This window comes from Microcaecilia unicolor, chromosome 2 (genome assembly GCF_901765095.1).
Source record: "Microcaecilia unicolor chromosome 2, aMicUni1.1, whole genome shotgun sequence".
In the NCBI taxonomy this organism is placed as follows: domain Eukaryota; kingdom Metazoa; phylum Chordata; class Amphibia; order Gymnophiona; family Siphonopidae; genus Microcaecilia; species Microcaecilia unicolor.
Window position 1 is genome coordinate 190292386 of NC_044032.1, and position 27555 is coordinate 190319940.

General features: G+C 47.1%; 1 protein-coding gene across 1 annotated transcript in view; it reads left to right on the plus strand.

The window, feature by feature from the left end:
- SLC12A2 (solute carrier family 12 member 2) overlaps positions 1 to 27555 on the plus strand; it is a 352311-nt gene that overhangs the window by 317776 nt on the left and 6980 nt on the right. Inside the window, exon 25 of the mRNA XM_030193587.1 lies at positions 23077 to 23212. Coding sequence (XP_030049447.1) covers positions 23077 to 23212 — 136 coding nt within the window. The remainder of the gene's footprint in view (positions 1 to 23076; positions 23213 to 27555) is intronic.

Sequence of the window (27555 nt, forward strand, 5' to 3'; positions counted from 1 at the left end):
ACTATTTACTACTACTATTTAACATTTCTAAAGCGCTGCTAGGGTTACGGAGCGCTGTACAATTTAACAAAGAAGGACAGTCCCTGCTCAAAGGAGCTTACAATCTGAAGGACAAAAATGCAGTCAGTCAAATTGGGGCAATCTGGATTTCCTGGATAGAGGTCAATGGTTAGGTGCTGAAAGCGACATTGAAGAGGTGGGCTTTAAGCAAGGATTTGAAGATGGGCAGGGAAAGGGCTTGGCGTATGGGCTCAGGAAGTTTATTCCAAGCATAGGGTGAGGCGAGGCAGAAAGGGCGGAGCCTGGAGTTGGCGGTGGTGGAGAAGGGTACTGAGAGGAGGGATTTGTCCTGTGAGCTGAGGTTACGGGTAGGGGCATAGGGGGTGATGAGGGTAGAGACGTAATGGGGGGCTGCAGATTGAGTGCATTTGTAGGTTAGTAGGAGAAGCTTGAATTGTATGCGGTACCTGATCGGAAGCCAGTGAAGTGACTTGAGGAGAGGGGTGATATGAGCATATAGGTCTAGGCGGAAGATAAGACGGGCAGCAGAGTTCTAAACGGATTGAAGGGGGGATAGATGGTTAAGAGGGAGGCCAGTGAGGAGTAGGTTGCAGTAGTCAAGGCGAGAGGTGATGAGAGAGTGGATGAGAGTTCGGGTGGTGTGCTCGGAGAGGAAGGGGCAAATTTTGTTGTTGATATAGAGAAAGAAGCGACAGGTTTTGGCTGTCTGCTGGATATGGCCAGAGAAGGAGAGGGAGGAGTCGAAGATGATTCCGAGGTTGCGGGCAGATGAGACGGGGAGGATGAGGGTGTTGTCAACTGAAATAGAGAGTGGAGGGAGAGGAGAAGTGGGTTTAGGTGGAAAGACAATGAGCTCAGTTTTGGCCATGTTCAGTTTCAGGTGGCGGTTGGACATCCAGGCGGCGATGTCGGATAAGCAGGCCGATACTTTGGCCTGGGTTTCCGCAGTGATGTCTGGTTTGGAGAGATAAAGCTGGGTGTCGTCGGCATAAAGATGATATTGGAAACCATGAGATGAGATCAGCGAGCCCAGGGAAGAGGTGTAGATTGAAAAAAGAATGGGTCCAAGGACAGATCCCTGAGGAACTCCAACAGAGAGCGGGATGGGGGTGGAGGAAGATCCATGAGAATGTACTCTGAAAGTACGGTGGGAGAGATAAGAGGAGAACCAGGAGAGGACAGAGCCCTGGAACCCAAATGAGGATAGTGTAGCAAGAAGTAAATTATGATTGACAGTGTCAAAAGCGGCGAATAGGTCGAGGAGGATCAGGACGGAGTAGTGACCTTTGGATTTGACAAGGAACAGGTTATTGCAGACTTTAGTGAGTGCCGTTTCTGTCGAGTGAAGAGGGCGAAAACCAGATTGAAGCGGATCAAGGATGGCATGAGAGGAGAGAAAATCAAGGCAGCGGCTGTGAATGGCGCGTTCAAGTATCTTGGAGAGGGAAGGGTAGGAGGGAGATGGGGCGGTAGTTGGAAGGACAGGAAGGGTCTAGTGATGGTGTTTTGAGAAGTGGTGTGACTACGGCATGTTTGAAGGTGTCTGGGAGAGTTGCAGTGGAATATCTCTGTGTTCTGTGCAGTATCCAGAAGGGAAGGGTTTTCCTCTCAGAAGGATACAAAAGCTGGAGACTCAAATCAAACTCCTACAGCAACATAATCCTCAAGCTTGGGATAACATGCAGATTCTAGGATCAGTGGCTGCAGCCTAGGATATGGTTCACTTCTCAGTTGCTGGTCTGCGCAGGCTTACAAGCGGTGCTTGCCCTGATCTGTTTAAGTGAGATGCAGTATAATATGGTGGCTGCAACCTAGCAATCTCTTAAAGGGAGTAAAATTATCGACAGTAGATTTGGATGATGGTCACCATGGATGCCAGTCTCTTCAAATGGGGAACTCCTTTCCAAAACCAGATGGCCTAGAGTCAAGTGGTCATCAGAAATGTTCAGGTCAGTCTATCACCTGGAATTAAAAGCAAATTGCAAGGCTTTCCTCACCTTTGTCAAACAGCTTTTCTGAAAACAGGTGAGAATATTTTCGGACAATGGCACAACAGTAGCTTTTGTCAACAGACAAGGAGGAACTCTGTTCAATTAATTCTAGAAGCATACTTTCTCTTCAGCAAGCAGCTTGTTAGTGGCACATATAGCCAGGGTCCAAAATTTGCAAGCAGACTACCTCAGCAGGCATTCTCTGGATCCAGGAGAGTCTTCAAGCTCCTGGATCCAGAGGGTTCACCATTCCTGCTCACCTGCTGATCGATGGACACAACACCCATAAGTTTTAGACTGGTCAGATGTGACTAAAGGAAAGAAAACTAGCAGGTGAGATCTGATTTCTCTATCCGTTGTTGCAATTAATCCCAAGTGAAATGAGTTTTCATATACTTGGCATGGAAACATAAAAACTGCCATGTGGGGCAGACCAAAGGTCCATCTTGCCCAGTATCCTGCTTCTAAAGGTTGGCCAGTCCAGGTCAGAAAACAGAAAACTATGACAATATGCCTGCATATAAAATATTTGTACAAGAACAAGTAAATGCATTATGCATCTCTCATGGCTTTGCTGCAGATTTCTATTCTCAACCTTGACATCAGAGTGTTTCTATATATCTCCCTGAGATCTTGCTCAGTAAAGACCAAAGCAAAATACAGGTACAGGCAATGAGAAAACAGTATACCAAGCTGAACTTATTCATTGCTACTTTTAGAGGCTGATTGCCAAACCCACTTGTTTTTCTTCGTTTACGTTTTAATATTCAGTTGTAAAAAAGTTTCTAGAGGTGTTTAAAAAATAAAAAGTTAAAAGCAATATGCAGTCAAAGCTCTCATTATTATGGATGAGAGCAACTAGGTGGGAAATAATCAGTTCTTCTCTAGTATGCATTTAATTATAATGGAAAAGAAATTGCATGTTAGCTCAGCATAAGCAGGTTTCTGGTTGGTTTTGTTCCCCTCCCCCCTCCCCAAATACACTCTTAATTGAATTTGACAGCAGCAAGCACTTAAAACATGGTTTTCTTATAATACCTTTGTCTCCCTACTCTGTACAATACCTTTATGTCGCTCTGCTCTGTACAATGAAGTACTACTGTGAATGGTACATAGATTTCTAGGATGGGCTTCAAGGGAGAATTCCTTTCCAGTCAGAGAAAGATGCACTCCTGCTCTCAGCAAAACATGCTTTGAAATCTGTGGTAAGAAAAGCATGAAATGCTTAATCTGAAATGATGAATATAACTGTGATGCAGAGTAGAAATTCAATGAATTGAGAAGGGTGCCAATTTAGGCTGCAGTGCTTATCTCCTTTGCTCTGGCATTGACAATTCAAGGGATGTGTGTGTGTGTTGTTTTGTTTTTTAATCTTTTGTGTCCATAAAGGGAAAGCCAGACAAGTTTAACAGCTACACTCACTTTTTTCCATCTGTCTTATGGTCCAAGCTAGTTTTGATTTTTGGCTGTTTTAAAAGTGCACTTTCTGTAGAAACCCCCGTGTAGCTAAATAGCGTCTAGCAATCTATGGAAAATAATAAGCAGTGAGGTAAAGTTCAGAATTTTTTAAGGTTGTCTCATGGGTAAGGTAACTTTCAAAGAGCTGCCCCTAACTTAAGCATCTTGAATCATTTTTTCATTTATATCCAGATGTTTTAAGTCATGGTCAGCAATATCTGTGACTAACAGTTGCTTGAGCCACATTGACCTTTAAAATGATACATGGGAACTTTTTAAAGTAGGGAATTTAATTAAAAAATTTTTTTTCCAACATCTGCCAATACTAACTTAAAAAAAAGCTGTATATGCCTATATTTATTCCAAGTGAGTGTCTGTATGAAACACCCATTTGAGCAACTCGGTCAGGAGTAAACACTTACTATACTATACTGAAGAGAAGTATTAAGGCAACAAATACTTATAATTGAACTTGTAAAAACTCATTGTTGCTTTAACATTAAAATAATTGCTAGCGAACTTTAATCAGACTTTACCAGTCTAATATTTTTGTAAAGTACATAAGTATTGCCATACTGGGACAGCATCCTGTTTCCAACAGTGGCCAATCCAGGTAACAAATACCTGGCAAGATCCCCAAAAAGTGGGGGGGGGGGGGGGGGCGTGTCCAAGATGGCAGCATGCTGAATGCTAGCATCGGAGCTCTTCGTTAATCTGCTGAATTTAGCGTATTTTCCTTAAATAAGATGCCCCATACCAAACGCAAGGGGAAAGTAGCAGCCTCGGCTACTAGGACGTCCTCTCCGGTACAGCAGACTATCGTGAGATATACCACGAAGCAACCTACCTTGGAATCTGGAAGGGGCCCTGCTCTCTCCGTGGGTGAAGACTCCCTAGGAGACTTGGGGCTTGAGGTTACACTCTCCCCTCCAGATCTTCATCCACCGCCGATTCCCAAAGAATGCCCTTCCTGGCGTGACCAGCGCGACCCGGAAGAGGTCGATGCAGCGGTCCCGATTCGAGGAGCAGGAGTGGCGGTTTCTGAGGGAAGCCTGATGTCGGTGGTTGAACACCATACCCCGACACGGGGGGGGAAAATCGGCAGCAACCCTGGAGAGCATTTGGACGGCTCTCCAGAGAGTGGAGTCAACGGTGGCCAATTCGGCAAAGGAGATTACAGATTTAGTAAGTACTGTGGCAACTTTATCCCAGACTTTTACTATAACACAGCAAGAAACAAAGTAACAATTGGATGGTCTTAAGCAAGATGTTAATAAATTGAATGAAGTCTTCGTATCACTGGTAAAAGACAATTTGTCTACACAACGTAGACTAGAATTAATAGAAAATTTCAATCGGAGACTTAACTTGAGACTCTTGAATTTCCCGAAAGAAATGGGTATTAACCCTTTGGATGCCTTTAAATTATATTTGCAGGAGGTATTAAACTTTTCCCCGGAATCCATTCCACCTTTGAATAAAGTATACTATATTTCCTCCAAAAAATCACCTGTAACTACTCTACAAGCTATTTCAAAGGAAAATCAAGAAGAATCTTTGAACATTACTGAGATACTAGAGTCAACCCTAAGTGTAAACTCTGAAAGATCAACTCTAATTGCGTCTTTTATTTTTCAGCAAGACTTAGATGCTGTGTTACGATTATATTTCAAAAAAATGCAGACATTGTTTAGGGGTAAAAGAATATGGATATACCCTGATATAACTAAGCAAACTCAAGAAAGGAGGAAGTTGTTTTTAGTATTGAGAACAGAAGTTATATCTATAGGGGCCTCCTTTTACCTTAATTACCCCTGTAAATGTGTTGTAAAGTATCTGGGTTTAAAATACATTTTCCATCAACCAGAACAGTTAAAAGTATTTATAAATATGAAGAAATTGACTAACCGTTGACCCTTTGAAGAAAATTAAGTGAAATACAAGATAGGTTTGCCTGCTATGCATATTTCCTCTGTTTAATTTCTTATAAACTTCAGTCTTCGTAATTTGGTAGACCTCCCCCCCCCCCCCCCCCCCCCCTTTGTTGTGATCTAAAGAAGAGTAAAATGTTTCCTTTCTTTGATAATTTTGCCTTCTATGGGAGGATATAATGTCTCCCACAAAATATTGTTTTTGTCTGCATTGCCTGTTCAAATGCAACAATTTGTTTAATTTGATTTAAAATATAAATAAACAATTAAAAAAAAAAAGATCCCCAAAAAGTACAAAACGTTTTATACTGCTTACCCAGAAATAGTGGATTTTCCCCAAGTCCAATTTAATAATGGTCTATGGACTTTTCCTTTAGGAAGCCGTCCAAACCTTTTTTTAAACTCTGCTAAGCTAATCGCCTTTACCACATTCTCCGACAACAAATTCCAGAGTTTAATTACACGACGAGTGAAGAAAAATTTTCTCCGATTCATTTTAAATGTATTGCTTTGTAGGTTCATCACATGCCCTCTAGTCATAGTATTTTTGGAAAGCGTAAACAGATTCTTCACGTCTACCCGTTCTACACCACTCATTATTTTATAGACCTCTATCATATCTCCCCTCAGCCGCCTTTTCTCCAAGCTGAAGAGCCCTAGCCGCTTTAGCCTTTCCTCCTAGGGAAGTCGTCCCATCCCCTTTATCATTTTTGTTGCCCTTCTCTGTACCTTTTCTAATTCCACTGTACCTTTTTTGAGATGCGGCGACCAGAGTTGAACCCAATATTTGAGATGCCGGTCGCACCATGGAGCGATACAAAGGCATTATAACGTAAAATTAAATGTGGATACATTAAGTTAAAATAAAATCATAAAACTATTGAGGGCCTCATTGAAATCTAATAGGAACACTGAATATGAATGACCTAAATTCTCCACAGAAGTGTAGTATGTTTTTTAAAAGTTAAACAGGGTGTATTTGGGTAATGTCTGTTTACAGGAGAACAACTTAAAAATAAATAAGTGTTGGGGGGGGGGGGGGAGCTGTTACATCCTAAAGGTTACCCCCATGTTTACCCCCATGTTTATTTCAGTTCCTCTTAGGGAACCTGGATTGGCCACTGTTGGAAACAGGATGCTGGGCTTGATGGACCTTTTGTCTGTCACAGTATGGCAATACTTATGTAGGGAAAGGGTGGGGGGTTGCAATTTTGATTTGACATGATGTACTGATTCATATTACAGAAGTACATAAGGGTGATGGAGGCAGAATGTTACTACTTAGTGGTGACATTAGGGGAACCATGTGGAGAGAAGTAGTGTGACCAGCAAGGCCCTTCCAAGAAACACCAGGAGACGAACTATATGGTGAACAAACTTTATTCTTCTAATACCCGACACGGCACCGTGTTTCGGCTAGATGCCTGCTTCAGGGGTCTAAAATGAAAATATAATGTAATTTAATGACATCGGTTTCATTACCTTTTCTAATTTTATATATATATATATATATATATATATATATATATATATATATATATATATATATATATATATATATATATATATATAGACCTCATTTCTCATATAGATGTATTTAAGTTACATTATGTTTTAATTTATCACATTTTTATTATTTGTCTGAATTATATGTTTATGAACTTCATTTTTCATATAGATGTTAAGTTACATTATTGTTTTCATTTTAAACCCCTGAAGCAGGTACTTAGCCGAAACACGGTGCCGTGTCGGGTATTAGAAGAATAAAAGTTTGTTCACTATATAGTTCGTCTCCTGGTGTTTCTTGGAAGGGCCTTGCTGGTCACACTACTCCTCCCCACGTGCGTCCTCATACGTAGTGGACCTAGGTCTTCTGCTTTTGTGGCTTTCCTTCTTGACATTAGGGGAACCAACCTAACATTGTTGAATCTATAATAAGGGAATATGCAACTAAATGATACAAGAGAAGTGGATGACGACTTTACGGGAGGGATTTAAGACGGTCATGAGGGGACTTTGTATTAAATGGGAGGGGCACAGAAAAAAAGAGAGAGGAAGAACAGTTATGAGCAGATATTAAATTTTTAGAAGAGAAACATCAATAAATAGGATAATAGAGTAAGGCACCTATTGGATCAAGAAAGAGAAAAAATAATTTGAAGCTCACAAAGTGGAATATCAGTTGTGACTCACTCAGCAAACCTATGATGAATTTGTAGAAACAAACGGGGCCGATCTTAGGAAGTTAAGAGCTACAGTTGTGGAACATTATATTAGCAATAAGGGGAGAGAAGGGCAAGCTCCTTTATGAAGACAGTCATCCAAACTTGCTGCTTAAATTTTTATTATTTAATTATATGCCAGGGATTTGCATATAAGTGAGGATACTATCAAAGAATACCTAAGCTCTTCAGAGCTGCCTAAGGTGTCCAGCATGGCCCATGATGCTTTGGATAGACAGATTACTCCTAGTGAGGTAGCCCTGGTTATCAAAGATCTACCCAGAGGAAGGTCTCCAGGTTTAGACCGGGTACCCCAATAGTTTTTGCAAAAGTTTTGTAGACCAGTTGTAGCCTTTGCTGGCCAGAGTATATAATAGTTATAGAGAAAGAGAGACAATACCTTTATCAAAAATGCAGCTGGTATCACAGTTTTATGTAAAGCTAGGAGAGACAATACATGTAGTTATAGAGGCTTATATCATTTATCAACACATATCTCAAAATATTTACAAGGCTACTAGCAAACTATTTCTGACATAGTACATCAACTGGTTGACAGACCTTCGGTAATGTTAAAAGAATCCTTCATTTAACCTGGGTGTTAGGAGAGAGAAAATGCCATCTATATTACTTGCTATTCATTCTAAGAAAGCCTTCAATAGAGTTCATTGGCACTTCATGTTTCAAGTACTAGCAAAAATGGGTATTGTTTTTGGATTCTGTCAGTGGCTTCCAGCACTGTATAAGAACCCACAAGCATGTATAAAAGTTAGGGGTGGGAAACGATTACAAGTTTTAATTGTGATTAATCACATAATTAAAACCTTTAATTGCACGATTAATCATGCAATTAAAATGGCATGCATTTTAGGCCGTAAAGTGTAATTCCAACAAAATGTAATACTGAAACCGAAGTGAAAATCAATATGACCCGCTAACCCTCATGACCACCATCCTCTGGTCTAGGAAGTTTAATATTTGATGGGATGGAGGATGGGGACTGGGTTTGTTCTGAGTGAGAGGAAGGGAAATGGAGAGAGAAAAGTATGGTTGTAGCTGTGTTGGGGGGGAGAAAAGTGCCAGGATCTTAAGGGAAAGACTTTTTGCTTACAGTTCAGGCATAAGTAGTGTACTGCAGTGTTTCCCAAGTGGGTCCTGGAGTACCCCCTTGCCTGTCAGGTTTTTAGGCTATCCACAATGAATATGCATGAAAGAGATTTACATACAATGGGAAGGTAGTGTATGCAAAACAAAATATTTCTCCGAGGACAAGCAGGCTGCTTGTTCTCACGAATGGGTGACGTCCACGGCAGCCCCTCTGATCGGAGATCTTCACTAGCAACAGCGTGTGCGCATGCACGACCGTCTTCCCGCCTGAACGCGCTCGTGTTCGCCAGTCTTCTTTTTTCCGTGGCTCAGGATGGCTGTGTTTCGGTCGGTCTGTGCCCCATGGAGACCCCTCGCATCTTTTTGCCGCGTTCTTTGGTTCGGAAGTGTCCGGCTTTTCTCTCCGTGTGTCTCTTAGTTTAAAAAAAAAAAAACAACTTCCCTTACGTCGAGTTTTTTCCCGTACGTTTCATTTCGTTGTCGGGCGCAGCCTTTTTCGCCGCCCGTACAGGTTTTTTCTAAATCTTTTGGTGCCATTAGCCATCATCGCGAATTTTGACTTCGCTGGCGTGATTTTTTCCGCCCATGTCCTCGAAGCCTGCCAGCGGCTTCAAAAAGTGCACCCAGTGCAGCCGGACTATCTCCCTCACTGACAGGCATGTTTCGTGCCTTCAGTGTCTGGGGGCCGGGCATCGCCCCCAGGCCTGTACTCTCTCTGCCTTCTCTTGAAGAAGCGGACTCAGGCGGCGAGATTAGCCCAATGGAATCTGTTGTTCAGGGCCTCGTCCAGTGCTTAGACGTCTTCGGTACTGAGGTCATCGTCCGGTGTGTCGACATCTGCGGTACCCAGCTCTTCTGCCGGTGATCCAGCGTCTACGATACCGAGGTCATCGGTGGTATTGATGTTGTCAGAGGGTGCTTTGTCTTCCGGAGTGCAGGTGAGGGCTGTCCATTCCCCTGCTGGTGGTGGTGAGCCCTCGAGGAGGGCTCCAGCGGTACAGGCCTCCCGGGATTGACCTCTTTCAGACCCGGCCCACAGGAGACGTTTGGATTCGACGTCCTCCACTTCGGTACCGGGAGATACCGGTGAAGTGCTTTGTGCGAAGGCAAAGAAGCATCGTCATCGGTCACCTTCCAGACATGGTACCGAGAGCTCTGGGTCGCCGGTGCCACCGGCACCCAAGCGTCTACATCGGGAGGACCGCTCACCCTCCATTCAGGAGGTGTCGATGCGCTCCCCTGTGGACAGCCCGGTACCGCCTCCGCGTCCTGGACAGATTCGCAGCTCGTCGCCGGTACCGGACTCCTTGCCTCTCTCGACAGCCGCTCTGAACGAGAGCCTCAGGGCCATCTTTCCAGGGATCCTGGAAGAGCTGTTGCGCCCTTCTCCGGTACCGGAGGTGCTTGCGCCGCCGGTACTGATGACTGAGGCGATGGCTGGGCCCTCGGCCGTGGTGAGGTCTTGCGTACCGGTACCGCTTGCGGTGCCGGCATCGGCTGCCTCCCAGGCGGACTCCCCGATGACATCGATGGAGGGAGCTCCATCGCCACCGGTACGGGAGTCTTCCTCTCGACGCTCCCACCTTGGACATGTTCCTACGGAGTCGAGGTGGGCACGGCTTTGGACAGAAGTTCATGAACTGATGTCCAACACCGATGGTGAGACCTCGTGGGAGGCAGAGGAAGACATCAGATATTTCTCAGATGAGGAGTCTGACGGTCTTCCTTCTGATCCCACTCCCTCCCCTGAAAGAGAGCTTTCTCCTCCCGAAAGTCTATCTTTCGCGGCCTTTGTCCGGGAAATGTCTACAGCCATTCCCTTCCCTGTGGTTACGGAGGATGAGCCAAGGGCTGAAATGTTTGAGCTTTTAGACTATCCTTCGCCACCTAAGGAATCGTCCACAGAACCCATGCATCATGTCCTCAAGAAGACATTGCTGGCGAACTGGGCGAAGCCGCTAACTAATCCCCACATTCCCAAGAAGATCGAATCCCAGTATCGGATCCATGGGGACCCGGAGTTAATGCGAACTCAGTTGCCTCACGACTCTGGTGTGGTGGATCTGGCCCTGAAGAAGGTCAGGAGTTCTAGGGAGTATGCGCCCCTGGGCAAAGACTCTAGAACCTTGGATTCTTTTGGGAGGAAGGCCTACCATTCTTCAATGCTCATTTCCAAAATCCAGTCCTACCAGCTCTACACGAGCATTCATATGCGGAACAGTGTGCGGCAGTTGGCGGACTTAGTGGGCAACCTCCCTTCTGAGCAAGCCATTCCTTTTCTGCAGGTGGTCAGGCAGCTGAAGGCGTGTCGTAAATTCCTGGCCAGGGGTGTTTACGATACTTTTGATGTCGCGTCCAGAGCCGCTGCTCAAGGTGTGGTGATGCGCAGACTCTCATGGCTGTGCGCCTCAGACCTGGAGAATAGGCTCCAGCAGCGGTTAGCGGACTCTACTTGCCGGGGGGATAATATTTTTGGAGAAACGGTCGAACAGGTGGTCGAACAGCTCCACCAGCGGGATACCGCTTTTGACAAATTCTCCCGCTGGACGCCTTCAGCATCTACCTCAACTGGTAGACATTTTTATGGGGTAAGGAGGACTGTTATCTATTCTTCTAATAAGCGTAGGTACAATCCTTCCTCTCGTCAGTCTGCTACCCAGGCCAAACCCCAGCGCGCTCGTTCTCGTCAACAGGGTGCGCCTCCACAGGCCTCTGCAGCTCCCCAGCAAAAGCAAGGGATGGGCTTTTGACTGGCTCTAGCAGAGCATAGCCGCAATCAAAGTGTCCGTGCCAGACGATCTACCGGTTGGGGGGAGTTTAAAATTTTTTCACCAAAGATGGCCTCTCATAACCTCTGTCCAGTGGGTTCTTCAAATAGTCCGGCTAGGATACTCCCTCAATTTGGTCACAAAGCCTCCAAATTGCCCACCGGGAGCTCAGTCCTTCAGCTTCCAGCACAAGCAGGTACTTGCAGAGGAACTCTCCGCCCTTCTCAGCGCCAATGCAGTCGAGCCCGTGCCACCGGATCATGAAGGGCTGGGATTCTATTCCAGGTACTTCCTTGTGGAAAAGAAAACAGGGGGGATGCGTCCCATCCTAGACCTAAGGGGCCTGAACAAATATCTGGTTCGAGAAAAGTTCAGGATGCGTTCCCTGGGCACTCTTCTTCCCATGATTCAAGAAAACGATTGGCTATGCTCTCTGGACTTAAAGGATTCTTACATGCATATCCCGATACTGCCAGCTCACAGACAGTATCTTCGATTGCGGCTGGGAACACGGCACATTCAGTATTGTGTGCTACCCTTTGGTCTAGCCTCCGCGCCCAGGGTGTTCACAAAATGCCTGGCTGTCGTAGCGGCGTCTCTATGCAGACTGGGAGTGCACGTGTTCCCTTACCTCGACGATTGGCTGGAGAAGAACACCTCCGAGGCAGGAGCTCTACAGTCCATGCAGATGACTATTCGACTCCTGGAGCTGCTAGGGTTTGTGATAAATTATCCAAAGTCCCACCTTCTTCCAGTTCAAAAACTCGAATTCATAGGAGCTCTGCTGGATTCTCAGACAGCTCATGCCTACCTCCCGGAAGCGAGGGCCGACAATCTTCTGTTTCTCGTTTCCTGGGTGCGGGCATCTCAGCAGATCACAGCTCGGCAGATGTTGAGATTGCTCGGCCATATGGCCTCCACAGTTCATGTGACTCCCATGGCCCGTCTTCACATGAGATCAGCTCAATGGACCCTAGCTTCCCAGTGGTACCAAGCTGCTGGGGATCTAGAGGATGTAGTCCAGCTGTCCACCAGTTTTCTTCAATCCCTGCAGTGGTGGACAGTTAGGTCCAATTTGACTCTGGGACGTCCCTTCCCAATTCCTCAGCCGCAAAAAGTGCTGACGACGGATGCGTCTCTCCTGGGATGGGGAGCTCATGGTGATGGGCTTCACACCCAGGGGAGTTTGTTCCTCCAGGAACAAGGTCTACAGATCAGTCTCCTGGAGTTACCGAGAGGTCTGGAACGTTCTAAGGGCTTTCGGGGATCGGCTGTCCCACCAAATTATTCAAATTCAGACTGACAACCAAGTTGCCATGTATTACATCAACAAGCAGGGGGGCACTGGATCTCGCCCTCTGTGTCAGGAGGCCGTCAGAATGTGGCTTTGGGCTCGCAGGAAACGGCATGTTTCTCCAGGCCACGTATCTGGCAGGCGTAAACAACAGTTTGGCCGACAGGTTAAGCAGGATCATGCAACCTCACGAGTGGTCACTCAATTCCAAAGTGGTACACGAGATCTTCCAAGCGTGGGGCACCCCCTAGTAGCGCTTTAGAAATGTTTAGTAGTAGTAGTACTCGAGCCAACCACAAGGTCCCTCAGTTCTGTTCCAGACTTCAGGCCCACGGCAGGCTAGCGTCGGATGCCTTTCTCCTGGATTGGGGGGAGGGCCTCCTGTATGCTTATCCTCCCATACCTTTGGTGGGGAAGACTTTGCTGAAACTCAGACAAGACCGGGGTACGATGATTCTGATCGCTTCTTTCTGGCCACGTCAGATCTGGTTCCCTCTTCTTCTGGAGTTGTCCTCCGAAGAACCGTGGAGATTGGAGTTTTTTCCGACCCTCATTACTCAGAACGAGGGGGCGCTTCTACATCCCAACCTCTGGTCTCTGGCTCTCACGGCCTGGTTGTTGAGAGTGTAGATTTTGCCTCCTTGGGTCTCTCCGTCGGAGGGTGTCTCCCGATCTTGCTTGCTTCCAGGAAAGATTCCACTAAAAAATTACTTCTTTCTATGCGGAGGTTTGCCGTCTGGTGTGACAGCAAGGCCCTAGATCTTCGCTGTTGTTCTACACAGACCCTGGTTGAATACCTTCTGCACTTGACTGAGTCTGGTCTTAAGACCAACTCTGTAAGAGTTCATCTTAGTGCGATTAGTGCATACCATTACCGTGTGGAAGGTAAGCCGATCTCGGGACAGCCTTTAGTTTGCTTCATGAGAGGTTTGCTTTTGTCAAAGCCCCCCATTAAACCTCCTACAGTGTCATGGGATCTCAATGTCGTTCTCACCCAGCTGATGAAACCTCCTTTCGAGCCACTGAATTCATGCCATCTGAAGTACTTGACCTGGAAGGTCATTTTCTTGGTGGCAGTTACTTCAGCTCGCAGAGTCAGTGAGCTTCAAGCCTTGGTAGCTCATGCTCCTTATACCAAATTTCATCATAACAGAGTAGTCCTCCGTACTCACCCTAGGTTGTTGCCGAAGGTGGTGTCGGAGTTCCATCTGAACCAGTCAATTGTCTTGCCAACATTCTTTCCCCGTCCTCATACCCGCCCTGCTGAACGCCAGCTGCACACATTGGACTGCAAACGAGCATTGGCCTTCTATCTGGAGCGGACACAGCCCAACAGACAGTCCGCCCAATTTTTTTTTTTATCCTAACAGAAGGGGAGTGGCTGTCGGGAAACGCACCATATCCAATTGGCTAGCAGATTGCATTTCCTTCATTTACGCCCAGACTGGGCTGACTCTTGAAGGTCATGTCACGGCTCATAGTGTTCGAGCCATGGCAGCGTCAGTGGCCCACTTGAAGTCAGCCACTATTGAAGAGATTTGCAAGGCTGCGACGTGGTCATCCGCCAAACATTCACATCTCATTACTGCCTTCAGCAAGATACCCGACGCGACAGTCGATTCTGGCAGTCGGTGCTGCAGAATCTGTTTGGGGTTTAGAATCCAACTCCACCCCCCTAGGCCCATTTTTATTCTGTTCCAGGCTGCACTCTCAGTTAGTTGAATAAGTTAGGTCAATCTCAATTATGTCCTCGCTGTTGCGAGGCCCAATTGACCAATGTTTGTTGTTTTGAGTGAGCCTGGGAGCTAGGGATACCCTATTCGTGAGAACACGCAGCCTGCTTGTCCTCGGAGAAAACGAATGCTACATACCTGTAGAAGGTATTCTCCGAGGACAGCAGGCTGATTGTTCTCACCAGCCTGCCCGCCTCCCCTTTGGAGTTGTCTTCCCTTGTCTATGTCTTTGCTATGTACTGGACTGGCAAACACGAGCGCGTTCGAGCGGGAAGACGGTCATGCATGCGCACGCGAGGGCTAGCAATCGCTGTTGCTAGTGAAGATCTCCGATCGGAGGGGCTGCGGTGGACGTCACTCATTCGTGAGAACAATCAGCCTGTTATCCTTGGAGAATACCTTCTACAGGTATGTAGCATTCGCTTTATTGTACACGTTCTCTAACAACTGTTGTAACGTACATTGTCAATCTTTATTAAGTACTATACTCTTCAATTAATAACATCAATAACATTACCGTTCACATATTATTAAAACTTTTTACACATACCAACATGCACAACACACCCTTCCATATCATCATGCTGATCAATCCATAGACTGGTGGGTTGTGTCCATCTACCAGCAGGTGGAGATAGAGAGCAATCCTTTTGCCTCCCTATATGTGGTCATGTGCTGCCGGAAACTCCTCAGTATGTTCTCTATCTCAGCAGGTGGTGGTCACACACAGCAGCAGCTCTGGCTAGGCCTCCAAGCCTAATTTTTAGGTTTTGTTGAGTGCCTGGGGTTGAGGGCTCTTCTTGAGCAAGTGCAAACCTGGTGGCGCCAGGTCCCTCCTTTTCTCCCCCCTCCCGCTGGCTCCGTTAAAAAAAAAAAAATTTTTGGACGTCCTTAAGGGCGTTTATTTCGACATTTATTTAAACGTTTATTGCAGCTACTCACTGGGACACCAGGTCGTTACAGCTCGGAGCGAGAAGTAGGTAATTTTTACCTTTTTATAACGGGCAGGGGGTTCCCCGATTGATCTCCACGTGGCCTATGGCGTCGGAGGGCGAGGGCGCGAAGAATTGCTCCCCGTACCGCATGTGCGCTTCTAGCGGGGATGCGGGGGTTTTAAAGTTTGATTCGCCCTTGTTGGGTGTCAGTTTGGAGGCCGGTCAGTGTCCCGGGTCTTCCTCCGGCGCGGCGGTTTTTCCCGCCATAAACGCCCATCCCCCGCTGCTCGCTTCCGCCATCTTGGCCAGCCACTCTGCTCGGACGGCTTCTTCTTGGGCCGCCCTTGAGCTGGGAGACGTTCATGCCATGGCCGCCCTTGATTTGGGCGACGGCAAAAAAGCGGCTAAAGTTAAGCGCCGTTCTTCCCGCGCGGCTCCTTCGCGGAGTGTCGCGCCGGACGCCATCTTGGATGTGCAGCATGTTGCTCCCCTGCTCTTGCGAGCGCCGGTTGAGGGTGCGTCTAGGGCTGTGGCCCAGGCTGCTGAAATTCACAGTCTGGGGGGTTTCTCCCCCGAGTTTATTTTGCTGCTGCATCAGGCCTTCCTTATGCAAAACGCTGCCCCTTCTCCCTTGTCCGATAACGGGGTTGAGGCCCCCAGAAGTAAACGCCCTCGGGTGGATTCCCAGGCCTTAGAGGACGCTGTTTCCTCTGATGTAGATGAGGGCAGCGTATCTGAGTTCTCCCAACGGTCCTTTGGGGATTCCTTGGAGGAGACGGATTCCCGCTCGGATGGAGCGGATGACCCCTCTGCAGCGCGGATCTTTCGCTCAGAGGATTTGCCCAACCTGTTACTGCAGGCCATGAGCATTTTGAAGATTTCCTCGCCAGAGGACGTCTCTCCCTCAGCCCCTGTTGGCTCTGCCATTATGCTGGGGACGAAGCGCCCTCCTAGAACCTTCTACGTGCATGATGCCATGCACACCTTAATTTCGGCTCAATGGGATGTCCCGGAAGCGAGCCTCAAAGTGGCTAGGGCTATGTCCCGCCTCTATCCTTTGCCTGAAAGTGAGCGTGAGGCCTTTATTTGGCCTACCGTGGATTCTTTAATCACTGCGGTGACTAAGAAAACGGCGTTGCCGGTGGAAGGTGGCACGGCACTAAAGGACGCCCAAGACAGAAGATTGGAAGCGGCTTTAAGGTCGTCCTTCGAGGCGGCTGCCTTAAGTTTGCAGGCCTCAGTTTGCGGCTCCTATGTGGCCAGGGCATGCCTGACGATGGTGCAGCGGGCTTCCCCCTCGGATCCTTCCTTGAGGGCTGACTGGCCGGCCCTGGAATCGGGCTTGGCTTATTTGGCAGACTTACTGTATGATGTCTTGAGAGCCTCGGCTAAAGGCATGGCTCAGACAGTCTCTGCGCGGCGCTGGCTTTGGCTGAAACATTGGTCTGCGGACCACGCCTCTAAGTCCCGCCTGGCTAAGTTGCCTTTTAAAGGCAAGCTGCTCTTTGGGGTCGAGCTGGACAAAATCGTGACCGATCTCGGCACGTCTAAGGGCAAGAGGTTACCAGAGGTCAGGGCTCGGGCCAGTGCTCGCCCCGGTATCTCCAGAGGACGGTTTCAGGAAGCCCGTCGGTACCGCCCGGGCAAGTCGGGCTCCTCTGCCCCCTCTTCCTTCAAAAGGAACTTCTCCCCCAAGCAGCATTCCTTTCGCAGAGACCGCCGTCCCGGAGGTACGCCCTCCGGTCCTCCCCCAGGGTCTCGTATCCAATGACGGGGTCCTGGTCCATGGCCCAGTGCAGATTGGAGGACGCCTGTCCTCGTTTCTGGGCGAGTGGACCAGAGTAACTTCAGACGCTTGGGTGCTGGAAGTCATCAGAGACGGCTACAAGTTAGAGTTCTGCCGACCCTTAAGAGACTGGTTTGTACTCTCTCCCTGCAAGTCTCCGGTCAAAGCTGTGGCAGTGCAGCAGACCTTGGACAACCTGATACGCCTGGGTGCGGTCGTCCCGGTGCCAGAAAATCAGATTGGCAAGGGACGTTACTCCATTTACTTTGTGGTACCAAAGAAAGGAGGTTCTGTCCGGCCTATCCTCGACCTCAAAGGGGTCAATCGGGCCTTGAAAGTGCGGCACTTTCGCATGGAGACTCTCCGCTCTGTTATAGCGGCAGTGAAGGCAGGAGAGTTCTTGGTTTCCTTGGTTATCAAGGAAGCGTACCTGCATATTCCCATCTGGCCTCCTCATCAACGCTTTCTGCGTTTTGCAGTCCTGGGCCGACACTTCGTTCAGAGCCCTCCCTTTCGGGTTGGCTACTGCTCCGCGGACCTTCTCCAAAGTAATGGTGGTCATCGCGGCCTTCCTGCGAAAGGAAGGAGTACAAGTCCATCCTTATCTGGACGACTGGTTGATCCGAGCCCCCTCTTATGCAGAGTGCGGCAAAGCTGTGGACCGGGTGGTTGCTCTTTTGAGCTCCCTGGGGTGGATCATCAACTGGGAGAAGAGCCAGCTGCGCCCGACTCAGTCCCTGGAGTATCTGGGAGTTCGATTCGACACCCAAGTGGGCAGAGTGTTCCTGCCAGACAATCGGATTGTCAAACTTCAGGTTCAGGTGGACCAGTTCCTAGTAGCCTCTCCTCTTCGGGCTTGGGACTATGTGCAGCTGTTGGGCTCTATGACGGCTACGATGGAAGTAGTGCCCTGGGCCAGGGCTCATATGAGACCACTAACTCTCTGCTGCAGCGCTGGACTCCGATGTCGGAGGATTATGCTGTGCGCCTTCCATTGGTCCCGGCAGTGCGCAAGGCGCTGAGCTGGTGGATGCAGACAGACAAGTTGTCTGCAGGAATGCCTCTGGTGACCCCGAAGTGGATTGTCGTCACGACGGACGCCTCTTTGTCGGGCTGGGGAGCCCACTGCTTGGGAAGGACAGCGCAGGGGCTCTGGTCTCCTGCAGAGGCAAAGTGGTCTATCAACCTCCTGGAACTCAGAGCCATTCGGTTGGCGCTTTTGGAGTTCATCCCGGTACTGGCGTTGAAGCCAGTACGGATCCTGTCGGACAATGCCACGGCTGTGGCCTATGTCAACCGCCAGGGAGGTACCAAGAGCGCCCCTCTAGCCAAGGAGGCCATGAATCTAAGCCAGTGGGCGGAAGCAAACCTGGAACAGCTGTCAGCGGCCCACATTGCCGGAGTCATGAATGTCAAGGCGGACTTTCTCAGTCGCCATACCTTGGAGCCCGGAGAGTGGCAGCTATCTGCTCAGGCGTTCTTGGACATCACGAAGCGCTGGGGCCAGCCGAGCCTAGATCTGATGGCGTCATCGGCCAATTGCCAAGTGCCGCGCTTTTTCAGCAGAGGACGGGACCCTCGATCCCTGGGAGTAGATGCTCTTCTCCAACAGTGGCCGACACAGGAGCTTCTCTATTTGTTCCCGCCCTGGCCCATGTTGGGCAGGGTGCTAGACCGGGTGGCAAAGCATCCGGCCCGGATAATCCTGGTGGGTCCGGACTGGCCCAGACGTCCCTGGTATGCGGACTTGATCAGGCTCTCAGTGGACGATCCTCTGCGGCTGCCAGTGGAGCAGGGCCTGTTGCATCAGGGTCCCGTGGTGATGGAGGATCCCTCCCCCTTTGGTCTTACGGCCTGGCTATTGAGCGGCAGCATCTGAGAAAGAAGGGCTTCTCAGACAAGGTCATCGCCACTATGCTGAGAGCGAGGAAGCGCTCTACTTCTACTGCTTATGCCAGGGTTTGGCGTACCTTTGCAGCGTGGTGTGAAGCAGGCTCACTTTCTCCCTTCACTGCTCCAATTTCTTCAGTGTTGGCGTTCCTGCAAGAAGGTCTGGAGAAAGGCCTGTCGCTCAGTTCCCTTAAAGTCCAGGTAGCGGCTCTGGCTTGCTTCAGGGGCCGCCTGAAGGGTGCTTCCCTGGCTTCGCAGCCAGATGTGGTGCGCTTTCTCAAGGGAGTTAATCACCTGCGCCCTCCTCTACACTCAGTGGTGCCTGCGTGGAATCTCAACCTGGTGCTAAGAGCCTTGCAGAAGCCGCCTTTTGAACCCTTGTCAAGGGCATCTCTGAAAGACCTGACGTTGAAAGCAGTCTTTTTGGTGGCTATCACTTCAGCCAGAAGAGTTTCTGAGCTCCAGGCACTCTCATGTCGAGAGCCCTTTCTGCAGTTCACGGAGGCAGGAGTGTCTATTCGCACAGTGCCTTCCTTCCTGCCCAAGATTTTCTCGCTTCCATGTGAATCAGCAGCTCTGTCTCCCTTCCTTTCGTAGGGAGGACTACCCAGAGGAATACTCTGCTCTCAAATATCTGGATGTGAGACGAGTCATCATCAGATACTTGGAAGTGACCAATGATTTCCGGAAGTCGGATCATCTGTTTGTCCTGTTTGCAGGTCCTCGTAAGGGTCTGCAGGCTGCTAAGCCTACAGTGGCAAGATGGGTCAAGGAAGCCATTGCAGCAGCTTATGTGGCCGCGGGGAAGGTGCCGCCTATCCAGCTGAAGGCTCACTCCACTAGAGCTCAGGCGGCCTCGATGGCAGAGACCGGGTCCGTCTCCTTGGAAGAGATTTGAAAGGCGGCAACTTGGGCATCGGCCCATACCTTCTCCAGGCATTACCGCTTGACTGTGGCTGCTCGGGCGGAGGCCCGGTTTGGAGCTTCAGTGTTGCGGTCAGGGATTTCAATGTCCCGCCCTGGGTGAGTACTGCTTCGGTACATCCCACCAGTCTATGGATTGATCAGCATGATGATATGGAAGGTAAAATTATGTATCATACCTGATAATTTTCTTTCCATTAATCATAGCTGATCAATCCATAGTCCCTCCCAGATATCTGTATTGTTTATATTCTGGTTGCATTTCAGGTTCAAGTTTAGTCTTCAGTTCCTGTTCAGGAGGACTTCGTGTTCAAGTTTTTTCAATGGATTCTTCAAGAGTTGAGACGAATTTGTGTTACAGTGAGCTGCTGCATTCTTCTCCCCTCCGTTTTACGGGGCTGGATTGAGACATAAATTCTGCCGGTGCTCCCTCCCGCTTCGTGCGGCTGTAGGGCAGCTTTGTACCCCTCCCGCTTCGGCGGTGTTAGGGTCAGTCAGCTTCTCCCGCGGTTGCTGTTGCAGGATAAGCCAGATCCCCCCGCATCGGCGGGGTGGTGTCCCTCCCCCGCTCCGCGGGGATGAGCTGGACGGATTCCCCTCCCCCACTTGTGTGGGGATGAGCTGGGTTAATTCCCCTCCCCCGTTTCGGCGGTGGTGAGCTGGGCAGAGTGTCCCTTTGTGGGTGTAATTCTCTAAGTGCTGAGTCCTGCGGATGGAGCTTGGATATCGACATACTGAGGAGTTTCCGGCAGCACATGACCACATATAGGGAGGCAAAAGGATTGCTCTCTATCTCCACCTGCTGGTAGATGGACACAACCCACCAGTCTATGGATTGATCAGCTATGATTAATGGAAAGAAAATTATCAGGTATGATACATAATTTTACCTTTCTCTCACTCACACCTACTACCAAATCACTTCTTACACTTATTAAATATTCAAAAGTTTCTAATATGAATGTCAGTCCACACTCCTCAAAAACACTTCCAGAAAATGAAGTCCAGTAATTACTCCTCTTTAGAGGGACAGTTTGTTTCCCAAAGAACAGTTCACTTCAGATTAAACTCCACACAGATCTGTTACTTAATGTTCCCATATTGCAGATCTTGTGAAACTCTTCTTCTCCATCATGTTGTCTTCAAAGTTTACAAACTTTAAAGATTTCTTCATAATCCATGAAGGGCCCGAGGACCACGTGACCGTCCTCACCACTTTAACTAATAGTAACTGGCTCCATGCTGGTCTCTTCTTGTTATTGCGGTATAACCCATATACACGTTGTGCATGTTGGTATGTGTAAAAAGGTTTAATAATATGTGAACGGTAATGTTATTGATGTTATTAATTGATGAGTATAGTACTTAATAAAGATTGACAATGTAAGTTACAACAGTTGTTAGAGAATGTGTATGATTTATAGATTACAATTAATGAGTGTATACCTATAATAGAATGCTGATATATATTGCGGATATCCTGAAAGCCTGACTGGCAAGGGGGTACTCTAGTACCCACTTCAGAAACACTGGTTTACTGTAACAAAAAGTCTGTCTTTCCCTGAAAGTCCTGGCACTTCTCTTGCCCCCCCCCCCCCCCCCCCCCCAAAGCACAGCTCCAGCCATAATTCTCACTTTTTCTCCTAGTACAGCTCCAGCCCCCATCCTCCCTCCCATCATAGTCACAGCCCTCTCTCACAGCACTCTCCCTCACTCCCAAAATAGTTCTGGCAGTCTCTCTCCCTCCCAGCACATCTTCATCCTCCCCATGCTGCTAGGAAGACCTTTTGCTTTGTTCCCTGTCCTCTCCCCCCATCCCACCTAAGCAGGCAAAGTACAGGGAGGTGAACTTAAGCACAATAATTATTTGGGATAATTTTAGGATTTTCAAACTGATATTTAGCCTTACCTTGGAAGGATGTGAACAGGCTACTAAAATGGCATCTACACGCTTCCTTTAACCACCTGTTCTCCGGCGCTATGACCACGTGCTGAACTCACTGCCTCCTCTCCTCCGGTGATTGTGCTGTCTTCTCAGCTCAAAACTTTGCTGCCTCCTCTCCTCCGGTGCTGGTGCTCATACTGCTCAGCTCAAAACCTTGCTGCCTCTTCCTTCAGTGTTGCCACTTCTAATACTGCTACCTCCTGTCCGGCGCTGCTGACCATGTGCTCAAGTCCCCGACACTAACGCTGCCTCCTCCTCTCTGGCACTGCTGATTATGTGCTCGTTCTCGACATTAACACTGCCGCCCGCCTCCTCTTTGGCGCTGCTAACCATGAGCTCAAGTCCCAAAAACCAGAATATTGATTTTTGGAAACTAAATGTTTGTTTTTGTTTCTCATGTATTTTTGTTATGATTTTTTTTATTATTGTAGTCCTTTTGGGGTTTAGATGAAGTAGGAAAGATTTTAAATTTAATTGAGCTATATTTGCAGCAACTTTGCACTCTTTTGTAAGAGATTCCTAGTTAGTATTGAATTGATGGGACAATAAGAATCAATAGAAAGCAAAAGTGCCTTCCTGTTGAAAACTTTGGTCGTGTAAAATAAATGACAGATTTATTTCTTGTGAAATAGGAGACAACTTTAAGTTGTGTAATATAAAAGTTTTTTAAAGTATGTTTGAAAAGTAACATCTCTCAATCAAAAATTATGTTAGTAAAATTTATCAATTTGCCTATTTAGAACATATTCAAAACTTTTATGGAATTGAGGGGGGGGGGGGGTGAATTCTTGTACTATCTCTGCAGCCTTAAAGAAGGTGTTACCAAAAATGTGGAAAAAAAAAAAATGTAAAACTATATTTTAGTTAACAAATACTACTGATTGTCATGTATATATATAAAAAAAAAAAGATTTTTTTTTTTTTTTTTTTAAGAATTGCAAGATGTGTGCTATCCCTGCTTATATGTAATATATACACTTCTCTATACAGAAAATTTTAATCAGATATCTTACTTTAAAAGTTTGGATAAAAAGCAGTTGTAGCATATATTGACTCTAATGTATATTTTAGTGTTACAGCCTTTGAAGAAATGATTGAACCTTTTAGACTTCATGAAGATGACAAAGAGCAAGATGTAGCTGACAAAATGAAAGAAGAAGAGCCCTGGAGAATCACAGATAATGAGCTTGAACTTTTCAAAACAAAGGTACACACTGATTTACTTCATTTTCCTCTCTGATAGGTTTAGTTCTTTATTTCCATAATATATATTTTTAAGTTGTAATATCTAGTGGACAGGATAGTTCTCTGAGGAATGCAGGATAGCAAGTCCTCACAACATAGATAACACCCACCAACAGAGCCCAGCGCAGGAATGCTTCTCTAGATGAATTTGCAAAGCTTTTGAGAAGGCCCAGTGCATGTGCTTCACATCCTCCCTGCTGTGCAAAACCCAAGGAGGTTAGATTGAGACAGGAGATGGCATGATGTCAAAAATCTGAAGCCAGTAAGGTTTTTCTCCCCTTCCCTCTCCCCCATGTAGTCGTCTTTCCAGTACACCCAAAACAAAGTAAACAAACCTATGAGCAGCTGCATCCACATTATCGTCCTTTGTTGTTAGTAGCATTTTTATTTGATCTCGCTTATATTTCAAACATGCTGGCTTGTGCACCATACCGATGTACACAGAGGAAGTATCAGTTTTATCGGTTAGAGTAATAATTAGTCTTAAATCGTAATCATTGTGTCATTTGCAGGGGCTGGTTATAGGGACTCCCTGTACTCTTGCAGAGATGTTTTCACCTAGTAAAGGGCCACATTGAGAATCAGGTGCTCAACAATCAGAGTTACTATTTTATAGGTACAAAGGGTGTTGTTTTTTTGTTGTTTTTTTAAACATTAATTAAGTTGAAACCTGGGAGCATTTAACATTTATTTTTCCTGCGCGTGCATTAAAACAAAAAATGGTATGTGGGAACTTGCTCCTTTTTTTTCTGGAATGCAGTGGTATATTATAAAAATGCACTTGCTTTTTTTTATTACTATTATTTCACAGAGAGATATTGAATAATGAGGGAAGAGCTTCCTTCGTGAAGAAGTTCTGTCCAGAGTCAGTCTAATTGTGCCAACATTGTCCAGTTCTTCAAAGAAAATGGGCTTAATCTTCCAATAAGTATTGAACTTTAACACAATGTGTGAGTCAGCCGTTGTATGATCCGCTACAGACTGCAAATTCAGTGAGAGGGGAAAAGTCTCATAATGTCATCGTGCTTACGTCCTCAAGTTATTGCTTCTCACTCGGACGTCTTTAAGCATTTGTGACTATATGTAATCACTGACAAAAACCCCTAACCACCGAAATATCAAAATGTAGTGGTACACAACTGACTTTTTTTCGCTTATTTTATGTCAGTAAGATTCAGGCCTTATCTTGCCCTTCATAAACTTTTTTTTTTTCAACAATAGAATTGTTCTGTGCCTCCATCCTAAGTTTCTACATAGGGTTGTATTGAACTTCCACCTGAAGCATTCCATTGTCTTTCAGGAATTTTCCCCAGGCCACATGCCCATTATGAGGATTGTGCCTTTCATGTATTGGATTGTAGAAGAGCCTTAGCTTTTGTCTGGTGTGGACTGAAGCTCTTAAGTGCACCCAGATTTGTTTCTGGAACTGCAGTGGTCAAGCTTGCATTGTTTAGTTGGCTAGCAGATTGCATCTCTCTTGCAGCGGAGGAGTAGCCTAATAGTACAGTGGCCTGAGAACCAATTCCCACTGCAGATTCTTATGACTCTGGGCAAGTCACTCAACCCTTCATTGCCCCAGGTACAAAATAAGTACCTGTATAAACCACTTTCAGGCTCATTTTTGAAAGAGAAGGATGCCCATCTTTCGACACAAATCGGAAGATGGGCGTCCTTCTCACAAGGTCGCCCAAATTAGTATAATCGAAAGCCGATTTTGGGTGTCCCCAACTGCTTTCCGTCGCAGGGACGACCAAAGTTCATGGGGGCATGTTGGAGGCGTAGCGAAGGTGGGGCTTGGGCATGCCTAACACATGGACGTCCTCGACCCATAATGGAAAAAAAGGGCGTCCCTGACGAGCACTTGGATGACTTTACCTGGTCCTGTTTTTCTTATGATCAAGGCACAAAAAGGTGCCCGAACTGACCAGATGACCACCGGGATGACCTCCCCTTATTCCCCCAGTGGTCACTAACCCCTTCCCACCCTCAAAAAAAATCTTTCAAAATATTTTCTGCCAGCCTCTATGCCAGCCTCAAATGTCATACTCAGGTCCATCACAGCAGTATGCAGGTCAGGTCCCTGGAGCAGTTTTAGTGAGTGCAGTGCACTTCAGGGCAGGCGGACCCAGGCCCATCCCCTCCTACCTGTTACACTTGTGGTAAATATAAGCCCTCTAAAACCCACCAGAAACCCACTGTACCCACATCTAGGTGCCCCCCTTCACCCATAAGGGCTATGGTAGTGGTGTACAGTTGTGGGTAGTAGGTTTTGGGGGGCTCAATACACAAGGTAAGGGAGCTATGTACCTGGGACCAATTTATGAAGTCCACTGCAGTGCTCCCTAGGGTGCCCGGTTGGTGTCCTGGCATGTCAGGGGGACCAGTGCATTATGAATGCTGGCTCCTCCCACAACCAAAGGGCTTGCATTTGGTCATTTCTGAGATGGGCGTCCTTGTTTTCCATTGTTGCCGAAAATCAAACGACCAAGTCTAGGGACGACCTAAATTTCAAGATTTGGGCATCCCCGACCGTATTATCGAAACAAGATGGACGTCCATCTTGTTTCGATAATATGGGTTTCCCTGCCCCTCCATCGGGATGTTTTGCGAGGACGTCCTCAGCAACACTTGGGCGTCCCTTTTGATTATGCCTCAACCACAGAAAGATGGTAATATATCAAGTCCCATTCCTGTTTCCTTTCCCTTTTGCTTATGGCTAGGCAAACTTGACTCAGAGCCAGATGCACTAAAGTTGTCGTTAGAACCGTTCCCTACCGAATTCCATAGCGAATCGGTAGGGAACGGCTATGCATCAAGGAAAGGGAATGCAAATGAGCTACTCGTAGCTCACTTGCATTCTCTATTCCATTGTAAAACAGAGCAGCAAAGCGTAACGCTGGCTGCTCTGCGCATGCCAAATACGCAAAGACGCCGCGCCGCTCCCCCCCCCCCCTCGCAATAATAAAAACAAAAGTGCAGTTGAGGCCGGCCATCAAAAAAAGCCGTCCGTTTTCGCCGTCATTTCCGTCCCCCGCAAGAATAATAAAACAAAAGTGCAGTTGAGGCTGGCCATCGAAAAAAGCCGTCCGCTTTCGCCGTCATTCCGCCCCTCGCTGCAATAATAAAAACAAAAGTGCAGTTGAGGCCAGCCATCGAAAAAAGCCATCTGTTTTCGCCGTCATTCACCTCCGCAATAATAAAAAGCGTCTTTTTGGCCGTGCTTCACTCAGCTGAGAGACCTGGAAGTCTCTGAGCCAGTCACAGCGCGTTTAGAGTTTCCAGCGTTAAGGCAATCGGAAAAGCTTAGTGCATCTCATTACAGTAGGGTTTCTACACAATTTGCTCAGATGCATTCCGTTTTCATTAGCTGCTACCGTCGTCGTAAAATGGCTTTTAGTGCATGCCAGGGTTCACTACTTGCTTGTTAATGGCTCGTTATTGGCTCGTTAGGTTTAGTGCATCTGGCCCTCAGAGCCAAAGCAGCAGCATTAGCTTCCATGGAGAAGGTCTGCAAATCAGCTCTGTGGATTCTATCCACACATTTACAACTCATTGTTTGAAAAGGGATTCCCAGTTTGACAGTTGGTTTGGTCAGTCAGCCTTGAAGAATCTCTAGAATCCAACAGCAAACACCTCCCCCCCCCCCCCCCCCCCCCCCCCCCCCCCGAGCCCTTTATCTTGCCTTTGTCAAAAAATAGCAGAGAAAAGCATAACCCATTAATACTCCATCTTTTCCCCAACCCCCCATTCATTCCTTTAGTTAAAGGTAATCTGTAGCTTGGTATTGCCAATAAGGATGATGTATCCTGCTTGTCCTCAGAAAGCAAATTGCTAACATGTAACAAGTGCCCTCCAAGTACAGCAGAATGCAAGTCCTTGATAATAATCCTGCCTGTATCTCCTAGGAGTTAACTTCTCTTATATTCCAATTTGTTAGCTTGGCATGCAATTAAGGTAGCCCTGTATGATGTCGGCTCATGAGGTATTGCACATGTGTAGTGATCCATTTTGAAAAGCTTTAAAAAGTTTAAGCCTTGCTACTCACTGCACTATATTGAGCTCAGTGAGGTGGCACCACCCAACAGTAAGGACTTAAATTTTGTTGTCCTAGAAGAATGCCTGCCACAAGAAAGCAGCTTTGCTTTATTTGAAGTTATTGAACTGACAGATATCTAGCACAGAATACCTGACAAAATTTAAGTAGTAAAATTAGTGATTTTTATAGTATTTCTAAGTTAAGGCCTTATCTTCATAGATTGATCAGAATCAAACTGAACATTTTGTTGGGTGCAGCATTCTGATTGT